The sequence below is a fragment of the Lineus longissimus genome, chromosome 9 (genome assembly GCF_910592395.1).
Source record: "Lineus longissimus chromosome 9, tnLinLong1.2, whole genome shotgun sequence".
Taxonomy (NCBI): domain Eukaryota; kingdom Metazoa; phylum Nemertea; class Pilidiophora; order Heteronemertea; family Lineidae; genus Lineus; species Lineus longissimus.
This window is the reverse complement of record NC_088316.1, coordinates 13096127-13116784: the sequence shown is the minus strand read 5'-3', so window position 1 is coordinate 13116784 and position 20658 is coordinate 13096127. Positions and strand designations below refer to the sequence as shown.

General features: G+C 39.1%; 2 protein-coding genes across 4 annotated transcripts; both read left to right on the top strand.

Moving 5' to 3' along the window:
• Positions 1-1824: 1824 nt before the first annotated feature.
• On the top strand, positions 1825-5093 carry LOC135493959 (transmembrane protein 272-like). Of its 2 annotated transcripts, none has more exons than XM_064781653.1 (5): positions 1825-1943; positions 2890-3000; positions 3182-3241; positions 3743-3946; positions 4354-5093. In XM_064781653.1, the coding sequence occupies exons 1-5, from the start codon at positions 1880-1882 to the stop codon at positions 4539-4541; spliced, it is 627 nt and encodes a 208-aa protein (XP_064637723.1). In that variant the 5' UTR covers positions 1825-1879; the 3' UTR covers positions 4542-5093. The 2 variants fall into 2 exon arrangements, with proteins under 2 accessions (XP_064637723.1, XP_064637724.1); XM_064781654.1 differs by lacking the exon at positions 1825-1943 and adding an exon at positions 2472-2630 and having other exon boundaries at positions 4354-5089.
• Positions 5094-8036: 2943 nt separating this feature from the next.
• LOC135493268 (uncharacterized) lies at positions 8037-20058 on the top strand. 2 transcript variants are annotated; one of them, XM_064780420.1, is made up of 15 exons: positions 8037-8201; positions 8573-8622; positions 9086-9290; positions 11330-11429; positions 11689-11755; positions 12080-12160; positions 12885-12962; positions 13352-13486; positions 13624-13690; positions 14568-14685; positions 15072-15142; positions 15312-15463; positions 16719-16778; positions 17605-17695; positions 18595-18671. In XM_064780420.1, the coding sequence occupies exons 1-14, from the start codon at positions 8088-8090 to the stop codon at positions 17666-17668; spliced, it is 1362 nt and encodes a 453-aa protein (XP_064636490.1). In that variant the 5' UTR covers positions 8037-8087; the 3' UTR covers positions 17669-17695; positions 18595-18671. The 2 variants fall into 2 exon arrangements, with proteins under 2 accessions (XP_064636490.1, XP_064636489.1); XM_064780419.1 differs by lacking the exon at positions 17605-17695 and having other exon boundaries at positions 18595-20058.
• The last annotated feature ends 600 nt before the right edge of the window (positions 20059-20658 follow it).

The window sequence follows — 20658 nt, the reverse complement described above, 5'->3', positions numbered from 1 at the left end:
TGTCAATTTATCACAGAAAGGGTGCCCTTTAGTTTTTGTGTTGCTTCGAGCGATATCGGAAAACAATAAAATCTACTTTTGATGCACTATTTATGATCGATTGTCAATAAGATAGATTTTTGGAACTCAAGATTATAAATGACAATAGGCCCTTTTCGCCTTCTACATTTAGCGTTACGTATGACGAAGTATGAAGTGTAAATGTATCACCTATTTTTTATAAGAATTTTCCGATTCCTCCTAAGTGCCACGAGTGTCGCATAAATGAACTGGACTTGATTGACCACAATCCTACGCACGTGTACGTCGTCGCCTCGAACATCTTCCCCGGATATAAATCTTTGTAAGGGTTGCGAAACCTGCCTAATGTAGTTTTCGCGAGCAGGAAAGACTGGTTTTGGTAAATAGCTGATTATACTACCATGACAACCGGCCGCTCATTGTTACACTCCACCCCCGCCCCCAGTCCACACCCAGACTCCCGCGCCTTGCCATGAAGTGATTAACCGCCCCATATAGGATCACTTACAATCAGTATTAAAAAACGTGCATTTATTTCGGTTCGCCAATATCTGATCTTGGGATTGGGAAACAAGCCGAAAGTACACCCAAAATTCTAAAACTATACATTTTGTCCAACTATGACATCCAACAGAGACAATGGCACAACCAAGATTCATGAGAAAACTTACCTTAACCGCAGTTTATGCCCAGAAAATCAGTACTGCAGTGGAAACACTTGTTCAGTGTCACAACAAACTTTTCCAACTTACCAGTCGCTATCCGATGCGTTGCTAACCCGATGAATTTTTGACGAGGCTGGCGCGAAAAACAATGCGACGTCGTCGCATTGTATCTGTGACGTCATCAGTCTTTTGCGCTTTCGACCAATGAGCGACCTTCCCGGTGCGATCAACTATTTCATTGATCAAAAGAAGCTCTCTGAGGGCAGTTAGCGTACCGATGTGTTACATTAAATATGCATGATTAGCAAATAATCGAAACTAGTTCATTGGGGAAAGGTATCGTTGCACATATACAGTGTTATAATTAACTTCGGCGAAGGGATACGTGCGCTTCAAGCTATGATTCTTTTATGAGCTGTCGACCTCGAGGGGGGGGGGGGGTTAGACTGCTTCAACGCCGTCAGAAACTAGAAATGATGCCAAACCAATTGTGTTTTATTGCAAGAATAGAAAAATGAAATCTATTCCACGCAGAAACCTAAGCTGAGGGGAAAAAACGCTGCAGGTAAAAAAGTTACGGTAAAAAAGACTACACAGGTAAAAAGGCTACGGTAAAAAAGACAACCATCAAGATAAAAAAGACAACAGGTGAAAAAGACCTCCGGTAAAAAAGACGAAAACGGTTTTTTTAATTGAGGAATATCGTAGTTTTAGTACATGTACTGTGGCCTTTTTATAGCTGCGCCTGTTGTCGTTTTTACCTAGATGGTTGCCTTTTTACCGTAACCTTTTTTACTCGTAGCCTTTTTACCTGTAGCTATTTTACCTGCACCCTTTTTACCTGTAGCTTGTCTTGCCTGTAGACTTTTTAAATTTTACTGGGGACATTTTTACCGTCGCCTGTATAAGCTAGTATTAAGTGCATGACGTCGGGAAACCCGTTGCGTATATAATTTTACAGTACACGGTTCGCAAAATAATGTCATAGGCATATACTCGTATATAGTTAAACCTCCTTGTTATATCATTACATACAATAAGGCCCTTAATAGGCCTACAGGTACAATGTTTTATGTATAGGTCTCTGTCAGTTCTGAGCGGTGAAGTGAAGCGCACATTGGTGTTCTACAAAACTGACGAACAGTTTAAGATTCCAACTGTTCTTTTCTTTTGTTATTTACTTCGAGTTTATCATGGGGAACCCGGATGACGCGGAGGCGCAGATGGAAGAGCCAGCACCACTTTACAACCCTAATGGTAAGAACCCTTTATATGCCACTGAAAGAAGAAGATACTAACAACCATCGTTGACAGTATACGTGAGCGTTCCTTTGTGTGAGTGTTTCCCATACAATAGATCAGGTTCCGAATGGTTGATGGTTAGTGGTCGCCCCCCCCCCCGTGAATAAGGAACACTAAGGGAACACTGAAAAAGGATGAACACTGACAGATGTTCCATGTATTTACAGCGGGTATCTATAATTAGAACTCTTTCAACATGAAGTGAATGCCCATTCAAAACCTTGGAGGCTTTTTTCTGTACAGTCTATGGTGCACGGTATAGGCCTATAAGTTGCCATTATCGTGACAAGGTCAAACGACCCCGACCCCCCCCCCCCCCCCCCCACGATCCACCCGTTCTGTCAGCGAATTCTCCCTATTGAAACTTATACAATATGTCTGAACATTGACGAAAAATAGTTTTATCGAAGAATGTCAGAGCATACCATGTTACGTTTTTGTATTTCGGTGTATTGGTTGTTTGTTTGTTAACGAGTGCCAGGCATATATAATCCCTGCCCCACTTAGTAGACAACACCATTGGCTATATGAGTAGGTTAGGTGTCTATCAAGTGTCTATATTCTGATAGTGTCCGCCTGTAGAAATAATGGATACACCACCAGAATACGATGTTGCGGTTGATTTGGAAACCAACGAGAAAGGTAACTTCAAAGGCCTACGCCATTTGTAAAAATTTTGTAATTTGTAACTCTTCGTAGTAAATTAAATACGTAAACTGTTTTTCCGTCATATCGTTCTGGCCAAGCTCTTGCCAAAATAGTGCACACTTCGGAAGCAGTGGTCACGCTACTGATGGCATGTCGTTGGCACCATATTTATTCTCATCGGTTGCTGAAGTTGGCATGATACATGTATCCTAACTACACGTACTTCATTTTGAAAATTGTTATATAATTTCAGATTCACCGCCAACCTATGACTCTCTCTTTGGCAAAGTAAGGGCAGCAAAGAATGAATCACAGGGAAACGTGACCTTCGTGAAGAAGGTCATGGTCATCTTCTGTTCATCAAGTAAGACTTATTCCCGTACTTGGTAAAAAGGCGCGTGGAGATACCAGAATCAATCAATCAATCAATCAATCAATCAATCAATCGATGATATGATCAACCGCAAAAATGCACCATGTTGGGACAATCACATTTCACATGTCATAAATATGTATAAAAATGTTTGCCTACTCCGCGATTTCAGTTGGCTGCACCATATGTATTGCTTTGATGATGGCCATCCCGGTATCAATGATCGCCATTGGTAAGTAAGCTATACTTATGGTGAAAAGGCAGTCCCGTCTGCCGCTGTTAACTTTCGTCGGAAATATCTTTATTTCAAGTTCTTTGGTTGTGTCAAGCTTTCCTTATAACACTTATTCGGAGTGAATGTTTTCATCAGAGTAGCAAAGGGGTCATCACGGACATCTATACACCATGGTCATGGTGAGGTCACCTTGACATTTCATTGAACAGCAAATTGTGGATATGTATACACCTTTCCAGAAATGGGGCGCTGAGTGTCCGAAATAGTGATGTCATAAGAGGAAACTAGGCCTTATGGTGGAGGGACAAAGGAGATAGTCATGGTTGACCAACACACTTGAATGCCTTTAATGACGGACAAGGGGGAAAAAGTTAGTTCCAATTAATGCAAGCCACCAATTTCGGGAAGCATGTATAATAAAGCCCATATGTTGACCTTTGAGGAATACTTTCACCAACGGAAAAGAACGCTTTCAGATCTCCATGAGTTTTTTTCCAGGGGTTCTCTATCTGAATTCCTGTAACATCGAGAGGTTCATTCCAATCTACCTGATCGTCGGAGGCTGCTTCGGTGTTCTGAAAAATTTATCGAATCTCGTTCAGAATATTTGCAACAGGAAGCAGGATAAAGAAGACGAGAATGCCAAGACGAATCCATTTGATGGGCTCGTTAGCTGCTTCTTATTGGCCTGGTTTATTGCGGGTAAGTGCCGTGACTGTGATGTGCAGGACCATGCAGTCAGGGTGAAACTTTTAAAGGGAGAACTTGAGGATGAAATATGTTGGTGTTTCTTAAAATTTAGTTCTAGCAGGACCGTGATTCCTCCAAACGGGATAATTGAAAACTCGTTGAACTGCAATGAACAATGCACTGGCCATGCGACGGGGTTTAATCAAAGGCCTGCCTGAAATTCACAAGCCATGTCCGAAACCGCCACGCAACACTGGCCGGCGAAAGTAATAGAGATCAGCATAGCGCGATACTACATAATGGTGTCACATGATAGCATGCTGAGGCACAATCCTTGGCGTAGTGAATCCCACGCCCAAGTGGTCCCTTTGATGACATATTGGCGAAAACATGATGGAATTTACTTTGATTTTTTCCAGGCAATGTTTGGATCTATCGCGTTTACAACCAAGTCAACTACGAAAACGCCGCAAGTCCTAACTATTGTCATCCGACCCTTTATCTCTACGCGTTCTGGGTGACCACAGCAAGTTATATCGTCCTCGCCTCGACATGTTGTTGCGTCTGTTTTGTTGGCTGTGTCTCCTTGTGTTGTAGTCGGAAGTAATACCCTATTAAAGTAAACTCATACTCATGGAGGAATCGCTGGGTGAATATTGCAACCTTGAAGGCCGCTGCTCCGATGCCTGCCTCTCAGCCAGCTCCATCACCCAAAATCCGACCACAGAGTGAACAGCGTGCCTCTCAACCCAAATAAGACGTACCCTCTTAGAAATAAAGGTTTTTTAGCTCTTGAAAAAGCTTTAATGGTTTTTTTGGCCAACACAAATATATGCCGTCGAGGTTTTTCGGCGAATATCCTATCGCTAATATTTTTCATTTCTGCAAACCGTTTAAAACATTTAAACCTCATTTAGCTAGACTCATGCAGTCCATTTTGTCGTCCTGATCGATCGTCATCCTAATCGAGGCCGCTGGTCCACCGCGTCCGGAGTGTATATATTCAGCTTAATATCACTGTATCAGCAAGATGAATTTCCTTTTATGTATAACCTTACGAACCTTCTTATTTGTATAAATGATTTGTTTGTCAAGTACAAACTTGGATGTACATGTTACTAATATGACTTATATTCATGTAATAAATCTAATTAACTTGCAACGATTTGTTTGTAACGATTGCCTGCAATGACGCTGCGGCATAAATTATGCCAAATATGGGAAACAAAATGGCGTCACCTGGTGTGAAGAAAGTAAATCGCTCGTGGGAAATACTAATTAGCCTCGATCCGCTCCATGGTCATCCCCATCCATTATCCCCATCTATTTCGTCCCTTCTAGTGAAAAATGATGGAAATGAAAAAGATAACGATTTTTTTGCAGAAACAAAAAAGAAACTTCAGCAGCAAAAGGGTCAGTTAGACTACTTTATATGTTTCAAAGAGGTGAAGACTGCAATTAGAAAACTATCAAATGGCAAAGCGTGTGGTGAAGACATGATTCTAAATGAAATGTTAAAAAATGGAATGGACTTTTTAGCGCCTGCAATGGTCAAACTGTTCAACAAGGTTTTAGATTCTGGCTCCTTTCCTGTTGCATGGAATACGGGTATTTTGTGTCCTATATATAAGAAAGGTGATACTAAAGAGTGTAATAACTACAGAGGTATATGCCTGACAAGTTGCCTTGGCAAGGTTTTTAATAGCATCATGGCCACCAGGCTACTGAAACTGAATGAGACATCACCTCTTATCAGGAATAACCAAGCTGGCTTCAGGCCATCTTTTCGCACAACTGAGCATATACACACCTTGCGCAGTTTGCTACATAAATATGTAAAAACTGGTAAAAAGAGACTCTTCTCTTGCTTTATAGACTTCAGGAAAGCTTTTGACAAGATTGATAGAAAAATACTACTCACCAAATTATTGAAAAAAGGGATAAATGGAAAATATTTTGAAGTCATTGAATCAATGTATGATAATACTATGTATAAAGTTAGAACAGATGCAGGTTACTCTAAGTCGATCAAAGGTAACATCGGTATAAAACAGGGAGACAACCTTAGCCCTCTCTTATTTGATATTTTCATTGATGATATCTGTGATGTATTCACTCCTGAATGTGACCCTGTAAAGCTATGTGACGCTGTATTCAATTGTCTGTTATATGCTGATGATCTTCTACTTGTATCGGAAAGTGAGAAAGGGCTGCAGAAATGTCTGGATGGGTTAAGTCAGTTCTGTGTCCAATCCAAACTAGAGGTCAATCTTGACAAAAGCAAAATCATGATATTCAGTCCATCAGGGAAAATTAAATCAAATGTGAAGTTTTCTGTGTACGGTAAAGTACTTGATCTAGTACAGGAGTATAAATACTTAGGTATTACCTTCAGTAGCAATGGGTCTTTTTCAATAAATATCAAGGAGCTTTACACTAAAGCTTGTAGAGTTTATTTTAAAATCAGAGCAGAGCTCTTAAGAGAAAACATCCTATACCCAGAAATAATTATGAAACTCTTTAATGCTATTGTAAAGCCAATTCTAACTTATGGATGTGAGGTTTGGGGGGCTGATTGCCTAAAGCTACTGAAAAATCCACAAACATCGAAAATTGATAAATACCCTTTTCAGATGTTACAAAATAGAATGTGTAAGCACATTTTATCGGTGGGCAAGTGTACCTCGAATATTGCCTCAAGATGTGAACTTGGGCTCTATCCCATTATTTATGATATTTTAAAATCAACACTGGGTCACTGGTCTTGGTTAAAATCACTTCCAGATGACAGAATTATAAAACAAGCGTACATGTGGGAGCTAGAACAACTGAAGCGATGTCCCTCTGGGTCAAAACACCTATGGACCTATAACATTAAAGAAATTTTAACTGACTCTGGCTTTGGAGGGCAATGGGAAGCACAATCATTACTATTGAAACAAAATGTTATTAAGAAAATACAAGAACATTATAGAAAGAAATATAACGAGTCCATTCCATCACAAATAGAAAACTATCCTAAATTAAGAACTTATAAGCATATGTATAATGGAAACCAAATACAACCATATTTGAAAAAGGGGACGCGAAGTAAATACCACTACTTGTTTTCATCTTTGAGGCTAAGTAGCCATAAGCTCCAAATCGAGGTGGGCAGGTATATAAAACAAAAGCCTGAAGAGAGACTGTGCTTGCTCTGTGGAAATGATGTAGAGAATGAAGTTCATTTCTTTATGCAATGTACAAAATATGCACAAATTCGCACTGATTACTTTGAATACATTCATACCTTAATTGATTTAAAGGGATTAACAGATTTAGAGAAACTCTGTAAAATTCTGAATTCTGAGACACAATCCGTTATAATTAAAACAGGAAAATACTTGAAATCTATATGGGATTTAAGAAGTAGTTTACTTCTGACATAACACTTGCTCTTTACTGTATACTCTACTGTATTTTCTTTCCCGTAATATATCCTGTATCTTGTGCTGTATTCTGTATTCTGTATTTTGCCATAGTATCCTTGTATACATTAAGCGCAATAAAATATTATTATTATTATTATTAATAGACTTCAGCCCCAGTGACGTATTTACGACAATTCCCAAAACGAGGCCGTACCACAGAATTGGGGGACCAAATTTATGATCAGCCAACAAGCCTGCATGCCACACTGTACGTACTGTAGCAAATGCAAATACACTGACTTTATCCATGGAGGTATAAATAAGACCTCCATGATAGGGTTCATCACAAAGATAAATAAGATTTATTCAAAATATACATCATGTGTGACACTGACCATGGAGGTATAAATAAATTATTTATACCTCCATGACCCTATCTATTAGATGCTGGGCAGTTCCCAAGGGGTAGTTCCCTTGATAATTTCTTTTTATTTCTTTGCGCCAACAATACATCTTAATCATGTATATTTTTATCAAATCTTATTAATCTTTGTCTTGAATCCTATTTAAAATAAATCGCTCACTCCCTTTAAGTTTTCATTGATGACCGCAGCGCTCTCTAGCTGTAAGTGTACAAACTAAAATCTCTGCTCTGCCGTCATTTGAGCAAGTTTGGTCAAGTTGCATTTGTATACAAAATTGTGGAAAGATCTGTTCCAATTTACATCCGATTTCAAGCTAAAATGGCTGTTTCGGCCACATCATCAGGGTCTAAGAGCACCATAAAGATTGTGGCCAACATTTTTATATCATTCATTGGGGCAGGTGTCCTTGGTTTGCCGTTTGCTTTCAAGGAGGTGAGAAAATGCCGGTGTTGTGAACGTGTCAAAAATCTGTCATGTTCATGCATGCTGCCATGCATGCAGTGTATGAGTAAGCCTAAGGAATTGCAGTGCATGCTCTGCATGCATGTAAATATAGGCCTGTATCATTACCAACAACACCATAAAGTACTTGAAGTGGTACCGCCTTACATTCATATAGCCATTGTCACATGTTTGCTGTTTGTTTTATTTATTGGGGACTTCAAAATGATAATACTAATAAAGTGTCATGATTGAATGCATGATACGGGTGGATGGATTGGATGACCTTGACATTTGTCTCGTTAATATACACCCATCTTAAAATATCTTATGACTGACCATTTACCTGTTTGTTCTTCTAGGCCGGTGTAATAGAAGGCATTCTAGTCATGTCAGCTGTAGGACTTGTTAGGTGAGTATTGGGCCAATGGACGATTTCGAAGAACTCTGTTTGGGCGCTGACCAATCAGGTGTTTCCCGTGGAACAAGGGCCACCGTGGCTTATGGCATTGTCCGAAGTTTTTCTTGGGCCTTCTGACCTGTAGAATTTTGTGCGCGTATTTGTTTTGTTTGGCCCCTGGTTCGTCTTTGTTGGAAAGGTCCATACACAACCTATTCATGATAGCTGAATGTTGATCAAGACAAGGAGTAGCTGAAACTAACATAATAACAAGCTCTGCGCCTCTGTTGAACTTTAGTTTAAGACAAGAAAAGGGATGTCTCCTAATTTTGAACTTGCTTGCAATTAGTTTCTGTGTCTGACTGACATTTCAATGAAAAAGTATACTATGAAGTAGTAACCAACAGTCCTCAAAGGATGTGAAAATTAGTGACATACTATACATTACATCATCATTTCCTCTTTTACTTTCCAGTGTAAAAGCAATGCTCTTAATCATAGACTGTAAATACAAGCTGATCAAAAAGCACCAACTTTCGCCGACACATAAAAAGGACCCTGGTGGCAGCGATAAGAAGCTCATAATCGATGTGACCACAGAGCGTGGGACCGGGGAGGAAAAATGTGATCTGTTGAGGGAACAAAATGGCACAGTCAAGGAAGATCCCATGATACCAGAGGTATGTTTTAAAAGGCTCTAGGAAAATTCGTCCCCGGAAAACTCGTCCCCGGAAAATTGGTCCCCTTGGAAAACTCGTCCCCGGAAAATTCGTCCCCGAGGAAAATTCGTCCCCGGATAATTCGTCCCCGAGGATAATTCGTCCCTGGAAAATTCGTCCCCGAGGAAAATTTCGTCCCCGGAAAATATGTCCCCTAGGATAATTCGTCCCTGGGAAATTCGTCCTCGAAGATAATTCGTCCCCGGAAAATTAAACGAAAGTTGAAAGTTTCTGACATTACTTTCTAGTAATAACTACTACTTTCGACTTTCGACTTTTCTCATTCATTATATCTCTCTTTACTACCCTACTGGCTAGTTACCTGCTCCACTCTTTTCATAGTAGGTAGAGGTAGGCAGGCAAAATAATTCTTTTTTTTTCAAATAAGTATTTTTACTGGTCAGAATGAAAGAAAAGCTCTCAATTCTTCAATAAAATATTTCACCTGCCTACTTCTACCTACTATAAAAATAGTGGGGTAGGTAACTAGCTAGTATGGTAGTAAAGAGAGGTGTTACACTGAATGAGAAAAATCGAAAGTAGTAGTTATTACTACAGTCCATTCGACAAGACTTAAGAGTCTTAGAAAGTAAAGTCAAAACATTTCAACTTTGTAAGATTTTCTGGGGACGAATTATCCTCGGGGACGAACTTTCCAGGGACGAATTAACCTCGGGGACAAATTTTCCGGGGACGAATTATCCTCGGGGACGAGTTATCCTCGGGGACGAATTTTTCGGGGACGAATTTTCCTTGGGGACGAATTATCCGGGGACGAATTTTCCTGTAACCGTTTTAAAATGTGTGTAGACAGAAACAGATATGTCGCGTTCGTGTGGAGATGCTGGTTGGCGATTACCACTACCAGTATTGACCACTTTATGTTGACCTTCTGTTGATGCTGGTCGAAGGGCAGATACTCCCAGATAAAAGTTACACCATTATTGATAAAAGAGGTCCAGTAACAACATTGTCTGAAAGGCAACAAGTCTGTTTATCACAGGCTGGCACATCTGGCCTGCTGGCTGTCTTAGACAAATTCATACTCTGACTTGCCACCAACAGAGTCTGCATTTGTACTTTTGATTTGTACGCCACTGTGTATCATGCACTGGCTTGAAAATTTACAAAGCAATACAAAATTCTGACGTCGATGGCCGCGTGTCTTATAATTAATTCAGCGTTTTATTGTTCAAGTTTAGCCCAACCATAGCAAACGAAGTCATCACACACAACTTTTCGTTTACTGTCATTTTTAAAAACGAATTTTATGCTGGTGATGTCAATACATTGGTGCATAAATCTTTCATATAGGCCATGAGTTTTTAATAGCGGTTGGCATAAAAGGAGTCTACTCCATTTACGTTGCGCAGCTGCATATTAAACCATGTTAATCAGAGCAGCTGTGACAATGGCCTATATGGCTTTCGTAATGTGATAAAGTCAAGTATATAGTTTTAAAATAATCTGGTCGATCTTAAAACAGTCAGAGGTATTTTTTTAAATGGAATCAATTGGTGATTGAGAAAGATTATGTCCATGTCAATGGGATTTGGTATAAATGGCAGTTTTATTTTGACATTGGGTGATATGAATAAAGACTGTTAAATGATTTTACTTCAGTTTTGTACAGAAAGGCCTAGTGTAAATATACATGAGGTTTTCAGTAAAAGCAATTGCTAGTCTTTATTCATATCACCCATTATCTGCTCTGTGCTGCTTACTTCTCGATGAATTTTGATGAAATCTTCTGGGTGTTTTTTTTTGTATCTCTTCAGATGTGCTAAGTCTCCATTAAATATAGAACTTTCATGTAAAAAAATCATCGAGCAAATTATCAAAGAGCGCCAAAAAAAGAAGAAAAAACCCCAACTCTGTGTGCAAATCTCTAAAGCAGGAAATTTTGTGTGTCCCAAAGCTAGATTTTTTAAAGTCTAGTGACAGGTCCTCATGGTTATGAATATTTTCCTTCATGCCCTATCTTTGGTTTATCTTTCCAGGCCCCAGGGCAAGAGTTATCCTACGGCGATGTTGGATTTTATGCCATCGGAAAATCGGGACGACTTCTGGTTGATGTGGCTATTTTGGTTTCACAAGTCGGTGAGTATCAATTTTCACGTAAAGGATGCCCGAGAAATTAGCGATTTGAATGAGGAACTCTTGTGCAATAATGCCCAAATCTCTACTTGATGTTTAAAAATGTTCCAAGGAATTTGCCTTTGAATGGAATATCAAAGGAAGTTTTCAGCTAATGTAACAACAAGATTCTGAAACTTGTCAATCTTGCAGTTACAGTACAATTTACCGAGTGGTGTTTAAAATATATCGGTATAAATTATATCCTCTTGTATTTTTTCAGGTTTTTGTTGTGCCTACCTCATCTTTATACTTGAAAACTTGTCAGATTATATAAAAGGAGTTCCTTTGTAAGTGCTTTCTTATATTTACATGTATATTCAGGTATCTCCCCTCAGAAACGGCACAGAATTGAATTTTCTAACATATATAAAGATCTAACATATTCTTTGGTCTGCAACTTTACACAGATCCTTTACAACTTTCTGCTTTGACTTGCTTTGATTTTAGCAGGCAACCGTTCCTTTGTCTCGTTGATTAGATTACCTCATTAGTAAATTAAGCGTTTCGTTGCAGGACAATGCTATCTTGGTTGAACTGTCTGTTAGATTTAATAGTTTCTTCACTCCTGAAACAGTTGGCTATAAAAAAATATTTTCTAACTTTGATTTCAGATGGGGCTGGTTACTCATTCTCCTGCCGCCGTTATATTTGCTCACCCTCCTCAGACATCTGAGCAGCTTGGCTATTTCAAGGTAAGAGGGAAACATCATCCCTAGCCTAGAAGATCCCTCTTTGATCCTAGACTAAATTTGGGCAACTTTGGATTCCCGTCGTTGAATTACACCCAAAATAATTTTTTGAACATTGAAGGATGCTGAGATAAATAATAAGTATCATACCCACATTGCCTTCTTTCGATTCAAATAGAACAGGTGTGCATGGTCAATACATGTCATAGAAAATAGATTAGAAGGTCACTATATAGGCACTTCATTGTGCATGTTACACTGTGTATTTTGGTTCACATGCAACGAAGGGCCTAGTTGGTTTTGTTACATGTAGACACATGTGCAAATGCATTCTTATGCGTGGCCACACCAATGAGTAACTTATGCACATGTTGCATTGAAAGTTGGTTTGGCCTGATGTTCTTCAGAACAATTGGACAAAACTGATTCGGTTAATTGTCACTGAGATGATTGTTCTGGACCTTTTTAATACTCCTGATGTGGCCCAATTAAAGGCCTTCGACATTCGTTAAAAACTTGTAATTTGTAATTAAATAGGAAAGTTCCAATTGCGTAAATACATGCTTGATATAAACATTCATCATGGAATACACCACTCGTGAAATTTCACGTGTGTTTTTGCGATTTTCACGAATGCACCATCAAACGAAAATGAAAAAAGCACGAAAATTTCAACTCTGAGGCCTTAACCATTAAATTCTGGCAGCAAAATTTTTTTCTCTTGCAGTTTGTTTGCTCAGTGTTCTAACCTGATGGCATTTGGTGTAGTTTTCTGGTTTGACTTGGAGCACCTCTATAAAGTAGAGTAGGTATTCAGGTTTTTCTAATTTCAGGTGACGGTTTGTTTTAAAAGCTGAATTTTTAAGGCCTTCATCAGATGTTGGTATAGACGTCTTAATGCCTTTTCACGTCATAGCGATTTCTTGTTATCCATTTCCCCTTGCTCAAATAACTGAGACTTCGATTCAGGAAAAGAAAATCTCATCACTAATCACTGCAGGTAATTTAAATAGCAACCTTTCACCGGCGGACAGGTATGCACAGTAGAAATGGTGACAGTTTTTAAAGGTTTTCGTAATCAAGAAGTACAAACTAACCGCTGGTAGCTAATTTGCATGTTGTAGCCAAAATGTTTCCATGCCCAGATGCCCTGCCATAGCCATCCAAAATTCATTTCTTGGATATTCTTTTCAGGGTGCATCCCAAGAGTATGTCCATATATGGTCTTCCATTCTTCCTGGCCGTCGGCATATACTGCTATGAGGGTGCAGGTATGATCCTCTCGCTGGAATCCTCTATGGCGAAAGAAATTCGACATAGATTTAAATGGTAAGTTAACCCCTTGGTGCTAATCGACGATCGTCAATCGACAAGGTGTCCCGGTGAATCGGGCCTTGTACTAGATAATTCATGTTTTGCATAAGCCGAAGCTAAAAAAGACTCCTAAAATGAACTTGTTTTTCTAGGTTGTTCATGTCAACTATGGTTATCGTCACGCTGCTGTATATATCATTCGGAGTTTTTGGTTATCTTGTAAGTAAGGTTTCATTATCATTACTCAGCCTGGAGAATCAGTTCCCCAGATTGCCGAGAATCTTATCTTGATCTTGGGTATTCAAGGCAGGTGTTCCAACTTCCAACCGAGCAGCCTGCCCTAGAGAGTGCTGCAGCCTGCTTCAGTCCTAGAAGAATGGCTGCATCGCGAGGAAAATTGAGAAATCATGCGCTTATGTCAATATATGTGTAACATTACTAAAGTACACCAATGATAATTATATATATGTAGTATACACTATATGTGACCCGTTCCAGCAAAACCAGTCGCATTGCTCTGAGCTTGGCAGGTTGAGACGGACTGTTTGTTCATTTCACTATTGTCTGCCTTTTGTGTAATCTGACGACATCAATTTCTTCTATTATCTCCTGGTGTCATCTTGGCTCATCTTATGTGCGACATGCGATTGGTTTTGCTAGAACGGGTCACATATGTGACCCACTCTACCAAAACTAGGCGCTTGTCGCATCTGAACTTGACAGGTTGATACGGACTTGTTGTTCATTTCCCTATTGTAGACCTTTTGTGAAATGTGACCAAATCAGTTTGTAATAGATTTCACAAAAGGTCTACATGTACAATAGGGAAATGAACAACAAGTCCGTATCAACCTGTCGAGTTCAGATGCGACTGCGCCAAGCGCCTAGTTTTGGTAGAGCGAGTCACATATTTGATAATAGGCAGAACGGTCGATGCTGTATCATATCGAGTTGTGGTTTACCTGCATGAGCAAGCTACTGCATGGGCACTCGGTCATAGTCAGACTCGGAGATGTCATTGGACTGCTTGGCCTCACGGTTGACAGAGACTCCATTCAAACTCTAGTTTTTGTCACGTTTTTCTTTTTCCTTTCAGTCATTTGGTCCAGAAACAAACGCCATCATCACGCTAAATCTGCCGAAGGGGTCCTCGTTGGATTTTGCAATCATGGTCAAATCCTGCCTGTGTCTTTCATTATTTTTTACATACCCAGGTGAGTACAAGCCGAAAAGTTGGCAGAGACATTCTGGTATCAGGGCAGGTCATCAGTCGCGTATCTTGCTGAATAGAATGCTTGGCTTGTAAAAGCTTTCACGTATTAAAACCAGGCCTGTTTCCATTAATAGCCATGTCATCCTTTTGAGCCTCTTGTAACCAATTTCATACCACATCCAGAGGCGTGAGAGGGGTGGTATTGTCTAGATCTCAAACATGCATCAATTGTGACCTTGGTCACAGTCACTTTACTTCCTTTGCCTCGAATTTTATTAGATATACATTGTGTAAAAAGTGAGTGATCAAGTTTATATTGTTTTTTGATGCATATTGTATAGCCGTTTTGTATTGTGTCGTATTTTAACCCTTGTTAATTTGTTTCAGTCATGATGTTTCCTGTGATGAGAATACTAGAAAGAAAATTATCGATGGATCCGAATAAACGATGGCCTGGGGTAGGTACTCTGAAATGTCAGTCATTTCTCAAATCTAAACAAAAAAGGATTACATCCACCGTTATCAAAGGCCTACTTTATTCATTGAAAAATTGACACTTGTCATTGAATTTGAAAATGTCCTGTCACATTCATAATACAATTTCTAATCCACTGTTTTGCATTCCAGAATGTATTGCGGTTCTTGATGGTATCTCTAACAGGCATGATAGTCATGGTCATACCCAACTTCGCCAATCTAATGGCATTGATTGGTGCCAGCTGCTGTACTCTCCTTGCATTCATCCTGCCAGGTCTTTTCCATATGTTTATTTACAGGGGGTAAGTCAAAAGAATCTTCAGAGAATTTTTGGTGGATCAAAGAGAGTTTTGCATACTGTAAACACAAATCTGTCAAATAAGTCAAAAGAATCTTCAGAGAATTTTTGGTGGATCAAAGAGAGTTTTGCATACTGTAAACACAAATCTGTCAAATAAGTCAAAAGAATCTTCAGAGAATTTTTGGTGGATCAAAGAGAGTTTTGCATACTGTAAACACAAATCTGTCAAATAATCAAAAGAATCTTCAGATAATTTTTGGTGGATCAAAGAGAGTTTTGCATACTGTAAACACAACTGTCAAATAAGTCAAAAGAATCTTCAGATAATATTTGGTGGATCAAAGAGAGTTTTGCATACTGTAAACACAAATCTGTCAAATAAGTCAAAAGAATCTTCAGAGAATTTTTGGTGGATCAAAGAGAGTTTTGCATACTGTAAACACAAATCTGTCAAATAAGTCAAAAGAATCTTCAGAGAATTTTTGGTGGATCAAAGAGAGTTTTGCATACTGTAAACACAAATCTGTCAAATAAGTCAAAAGAATCTTCAGAGAATTTTTGGTGGATCAAAGAGAGTTTTGCATACTGTAAACACAAATCTGTCAAATAAGTCAAAAGAATCTTCAGAGAATTTTTGGTGGATCAAAGAGAGTTTTGCATACTGTAAACACAAATCTGTCAAATAAGTCAAAAGAATCTTCAGAGAATTTTTGGTGGATCAAAGAGAGTTTTGCATACTGTAAACACAACTGTCAAATAAGTCAAAAGAATCTTCAGATAATTTTTGGTGGATCAAAGAGAGTTTTGCATACTGTAAACACAACTGTCAAATAAGTCAAAAGAATCTTCAGATAATATTTGGTGGATCAAAGAGAGTTTTGCATACTGTAAACACAAATCTGTCAAATAAGTCAAAAGAATCTTCAGATAATTTTTGGTAGATCAAAGAGAGTTTTGCATACTGTAAATACAAATCTGACTCTCACTTTCATTAGGCATGACACTGTGACTATGATACTAAATATTGTATAATATTGTGATATATAGTATCAAACAAACTTTACTGTTATATACTGGTGGATCTATCGTCGACTTAAAGTGTGTTTTTCTCATATGGGGCACCAGGCCTTTCCGCTGTTGATTGGAAGTAAAAGTTAAAAGATTTCCCAAGAACTTCGATATTCGTCAAATGTTGTGCATTTGATAAAATGTTCAATTCGCGCGACCTTGTAATATTTTGCATGCCCTCGTTTCAGGACGTTAACCAAATGGCAGTGGTTTGTGGATGTTTTCCTCATATTGATGGGCGTAGTCGGGTAAGTTTTTGTGTTGCTGCATCTGATTTGTTCATCTGCTGCTGCACGTTTTGTAACTCGCTTTGTAAATCATGTTCGATCATCAGAGTACCCGAATATCTATAAGTTATCATGTCCACCGGTCAATCAGCAGGTCAAGGGTCAACTCGGCTTCGAACCCAGACTTTTTGCATCTGACCGGTGAGACAGTAAGCCCTCCTTCGTTAGATCTCGTTCCATTGCCTCCCACAGGTGGAAAGTACCTCGTTGTAAACTCGCACTTCTATGCACTGACCAGCAGGCTGATGCCTTTGACCTCAACGGATAACCTTAACCATGGCCATCGAAAAGTCATTACTGCAGTCCCTAATTCAGTCTTATATTTGTGCCCATGAAATGCAAAGAATAGAGCAGGCAAATACCAAATATAGTCTGGTTGTTCATGACAAAACTTGTCTTTGTCTTGGATGTTGAAGCTTGTCATTGTGGTTTGTGTACCGTTCTGCAAATGTTCGTCATAAGATTTCAAGTTGTTTGTTAGTTTTTGTCCACTGTTGTATTTGGTCCTACGATTTTAACTTTCTGCACGGATATTTTGCATGCAGACAAGAGATGTTTTTGTCGCACACAGCAGTATTTGATCGCAGGTTGCAGCAAAAATAGTCGCTTGACAACAGATAGTCAGTCTGTTGATGAAAGTCCCTGCGAAAAGCAGAATTATTTGTTGAACAATTCAAACAGTGCTTATTACACATTCATAGCGTGCTGTAATTTTTTGCTTCGTCTCCAAACCTTTTCATTGCTTCTTTGCGACTTGTCATGTTTTGCTTTTTTGCTCTTTCCCCAGTTGCGCTGTGTGTCTCACTGATACTATTAAGAGAATGGTTCATGGTGACAGGAGTCTTGTTTGAAAAGTTGAATACAGAATGTGATTGTAGGTTAGTTTATGCATCTCCATGGTAACTCGGTTAACAGGAACATTACTTTTAGTGACTTATTCCTGTAAACAGTGGCCAAAGGAGGGAAATTCTTTTCCCTAGTCTGTATTTGGTGTTACTTGTTCCTAACCCGTCCTGTGTATCTTGTGTGCTGTCCAAAAAAAGGCTTGCGGTCGTGGGTTTGTTTGTTTAACCATTAGGGATGGTTCAGTTCCTAGTTCAGCTCTGAAGGAAGTAGGCATGATGTGTTTGTAATGTTGCTGCATGGGATTTTCTGGTTCTGCACATGGCACTGTCTTCCTTGAATGCTTTCAACGCGTCTGACTAACACGTTCGAAACAAGTAGTTACTGAGTAGTTTAAAAAATCTTTCTTGTTTGGCTGCATACGAGATATGGCTTTCGCTTTAGTGCTGTTTAACACTAACTCTTGGCATGTGAACCTGGGCTTACGGGCTACTGCATCTGATATGCTGCTGCTTACGATTAATTCATGGTCTAGGTATTCTAAACTTGTGAAAGAGGACTGTTTTAAATCAAATTCCAAATGTCAAGAAAGCTGAAGTAGTTGGATGTAGAGGAAAAAGAGTGAAATTAAAACTGGCGGGTCAAATTGACATTCTGAGTAATGCCGAAGTTGAGGAATGGGAATTGCTTGTTATAGTGTATACATTGGATCTTCTACTGATTATACCCACTTCCCCCAGTGCTCAACTCAAAAGTGAGGCGTTCTGTGCATGCACCGGAGGGTACACACTTCGAGTGGAAGTATCCAGGGATCTGTATACAAAATATCTAGACGGTGAAGTTTGAGCATGATTCAATTACTGGCCTCAGCACTGTTATCGAAAAGCTGTGGAAAAAGATCAAAACTTTATACCCTTTGATTTATATCTTTCAGTACCATAATAGGAATGTTGGATACATTCAGAAGACTCCAAGTCCAAGGATATTCTGCTCACGACGAACGAATCATTGCTCAAAATATATCGCATATTATGATGACGTCGACTTCAACGATGCCAGCTACGACTCTGATAGTACCTACGACACAGTAGAGGTTTCCTAAGAGCAGGCGACATAGTATTCACCAAGTCATTTTCACCCTTGTGTTTAACAATACAAAACATGACATGACATACTATGTCATGTCTTGAAAACATGACATAATATGTCATAACGTGACATGACATAATATGTCATGTCACGTTTTCAAGAGCGTGGTTGTTACATGTGACACGTGATACATCATAATGTGGCATGTGTCATCATGAATCCTATGTAAAATTGTTGAAGGAGTTTTGTACAACAAGGACTATGCTGTCTCAAACATACATGTAGACGGGTGTGATTAGTACAACCAGAACTACACCGTCTAAAACATAGACGGGCGTGATGTAGCGGTTAATGTTTTAGCCATTGTGACATGTAACAAGTGAAAGGCGACAATTGTTGCGACATGATGAATCTTATGTAAACCAACTGAAGGAGTTTTGATATTACTCATTACAACCATGAAACATACAGGGGCATTTCAGTGTTATAGCTGTTATACATGTAGCTTTAGCTAAAATTTTAGCGTTATACGTCTAGCTGAAGCTGAAATTTCAGCGTTATAGCTGAATATTAGTCTAATGTGACCAAGGGGTACATATTATTTTTCTTACACCTGTGTAGTGTATTGTCCTGTACAATGTGGTGATTTGGGACCAGGATCATGCGTTCAAAAGTTTGTTAAAATTTGTGTGACCTTTTGTAGATGGCCAGCTAAATGTTGTTAGGAATTGTGAGTACTGGTCTATATGACCATCAGAACATAAATAACACAAAGCCATTGCTGATATTCATGGTCCAGCATAGTTTTGTCAGCTCTATGTTCTTCAAAAATATTCTCAATACCGTGTTAGCGCAGAAATGAGTGTTTGAAATTAACGTATTTGCATCGTGATCTTAAATCTAACAACTTGCTGCCAAGGTCTGGCAGAAAGATAAAATACAGCTGCTCATAGTTGAGAAACAAAAAGTAGAACATTTAATGATACGAAGAAAACTTCAGTGTCTGAAAATCATGGATCTGTTATCATTGGGGAAGTCATATACTGCTTTTCCACTTGCTATTCATTTTGTCAACCTTGGAAAATGTATTTAATACTGAAAATCATAGTCGTGTGATGATACATGTACAATTTGTACAGTTTTGTGTCTGGAGCCGTTTTGTATTCAAAAATGAATCTGGTTTTGGGGATCTCATTTTTTGCGTTACTGAAAAATAGTGACCATGGTGACAGAAAATATTGATCATGCTGAAGAAGTGAAGCGGTACTGTAAGCCATGATATTTTTGTGAGTGTTTTATTTTCGCAAATGCACCATCACACGCACACTTGAAAGCTCAACATTTTTCAACTCTGCTGTATTAACCATTAGATTTTGGCAGCAAAAACGATTCAGTTTATCACCATATGAAAATTTTACGGTTTTACAGTAGTGTGTACATACAGTCCAGGTCACAAATGACATCCGTCCTGCTTCGCATCAGTTACATACGCGCGCATTACGCACTGGGTTGCGCGTCAATGACGCACCAGTGACACACTCATCTCTCTATATTTTGCGTTAATTACTCGCGACCTACGTGCGACATACGCGCGATCCACGCACTGGGTAGCACATCAACACGAATTTAGGGATAACAATTATGATTTGGACTGTATAAGGTTTAATAGCTTGATATACAATTATGTGACTAAAGCAATTCGCATACTAGTGACTAAATCATGGCAAATACCATGGTGACTACTTGAAGCTACTTTTTCATCGGTTGCCTCAGTTGGCTCGGGGAGCATCTCCAACTAGGCTGAAGCCTAAATAGATTGAAGTTTTTTGTCTCGGATGGAGTAGATCAGCTGCAGTGAAACTGCAGCTTTTTTTAGTCTATTTAGTGGCAAGGTGGTAAGAGATAGAGA

What these genes read in the sequence shown, in the direction of transcription:
- LOC135493268 (XM_064780419.1), top strand. Translation starts at nt 8,088, where the DNA reads ATGGCTGTTTCGGCCACATCATCAGGGTCTAAGAGCACCATAAAGATT. An exon ending in TGCCGTTTGCTTTCAAGGAG is followed by an intron (nt 8,202 to 8,572) that starts GTGAGAAAATGC and finishes TTGTTCTTCTAG; the next exon opens with GCCGGTGTAATAGAAGGCAT. An exon ending in AAGATCCCATGATACCAGAG is followed by an intron (nt 9,291 to 11,329) that starts GTATGTTTTAAA and finishes TTATCTTTCCAG; the next exon opens with GCCCCAGGGCAAGAGTTATC.
- LOC135493959 (XM_064781653.1), top strand. Translation starts at nt 1,880, where the DNA reads ATGGGGAACCCGGATGACGCGGAGGCGCAGATGGAAGAGCCAGCACCA. An exon ending in ACCACTTTACAACCCTAATG is followed by an intron (nt 1,944 to 2,889) that starts GTAAGAACCCTT and finishes ATATAATTTCAG; the next exon opens with ATTCACCGCCAACCTATGAC. An exon ending in ATTGGCCTGGTTTATTGCGG is followed by an intron (nt 3,947 to 4,353) that starts GTAAGTGCCGTG and finishes GATTTTTTCCAG; the next exon opens with GCAATGTTTGGATCTATCGC.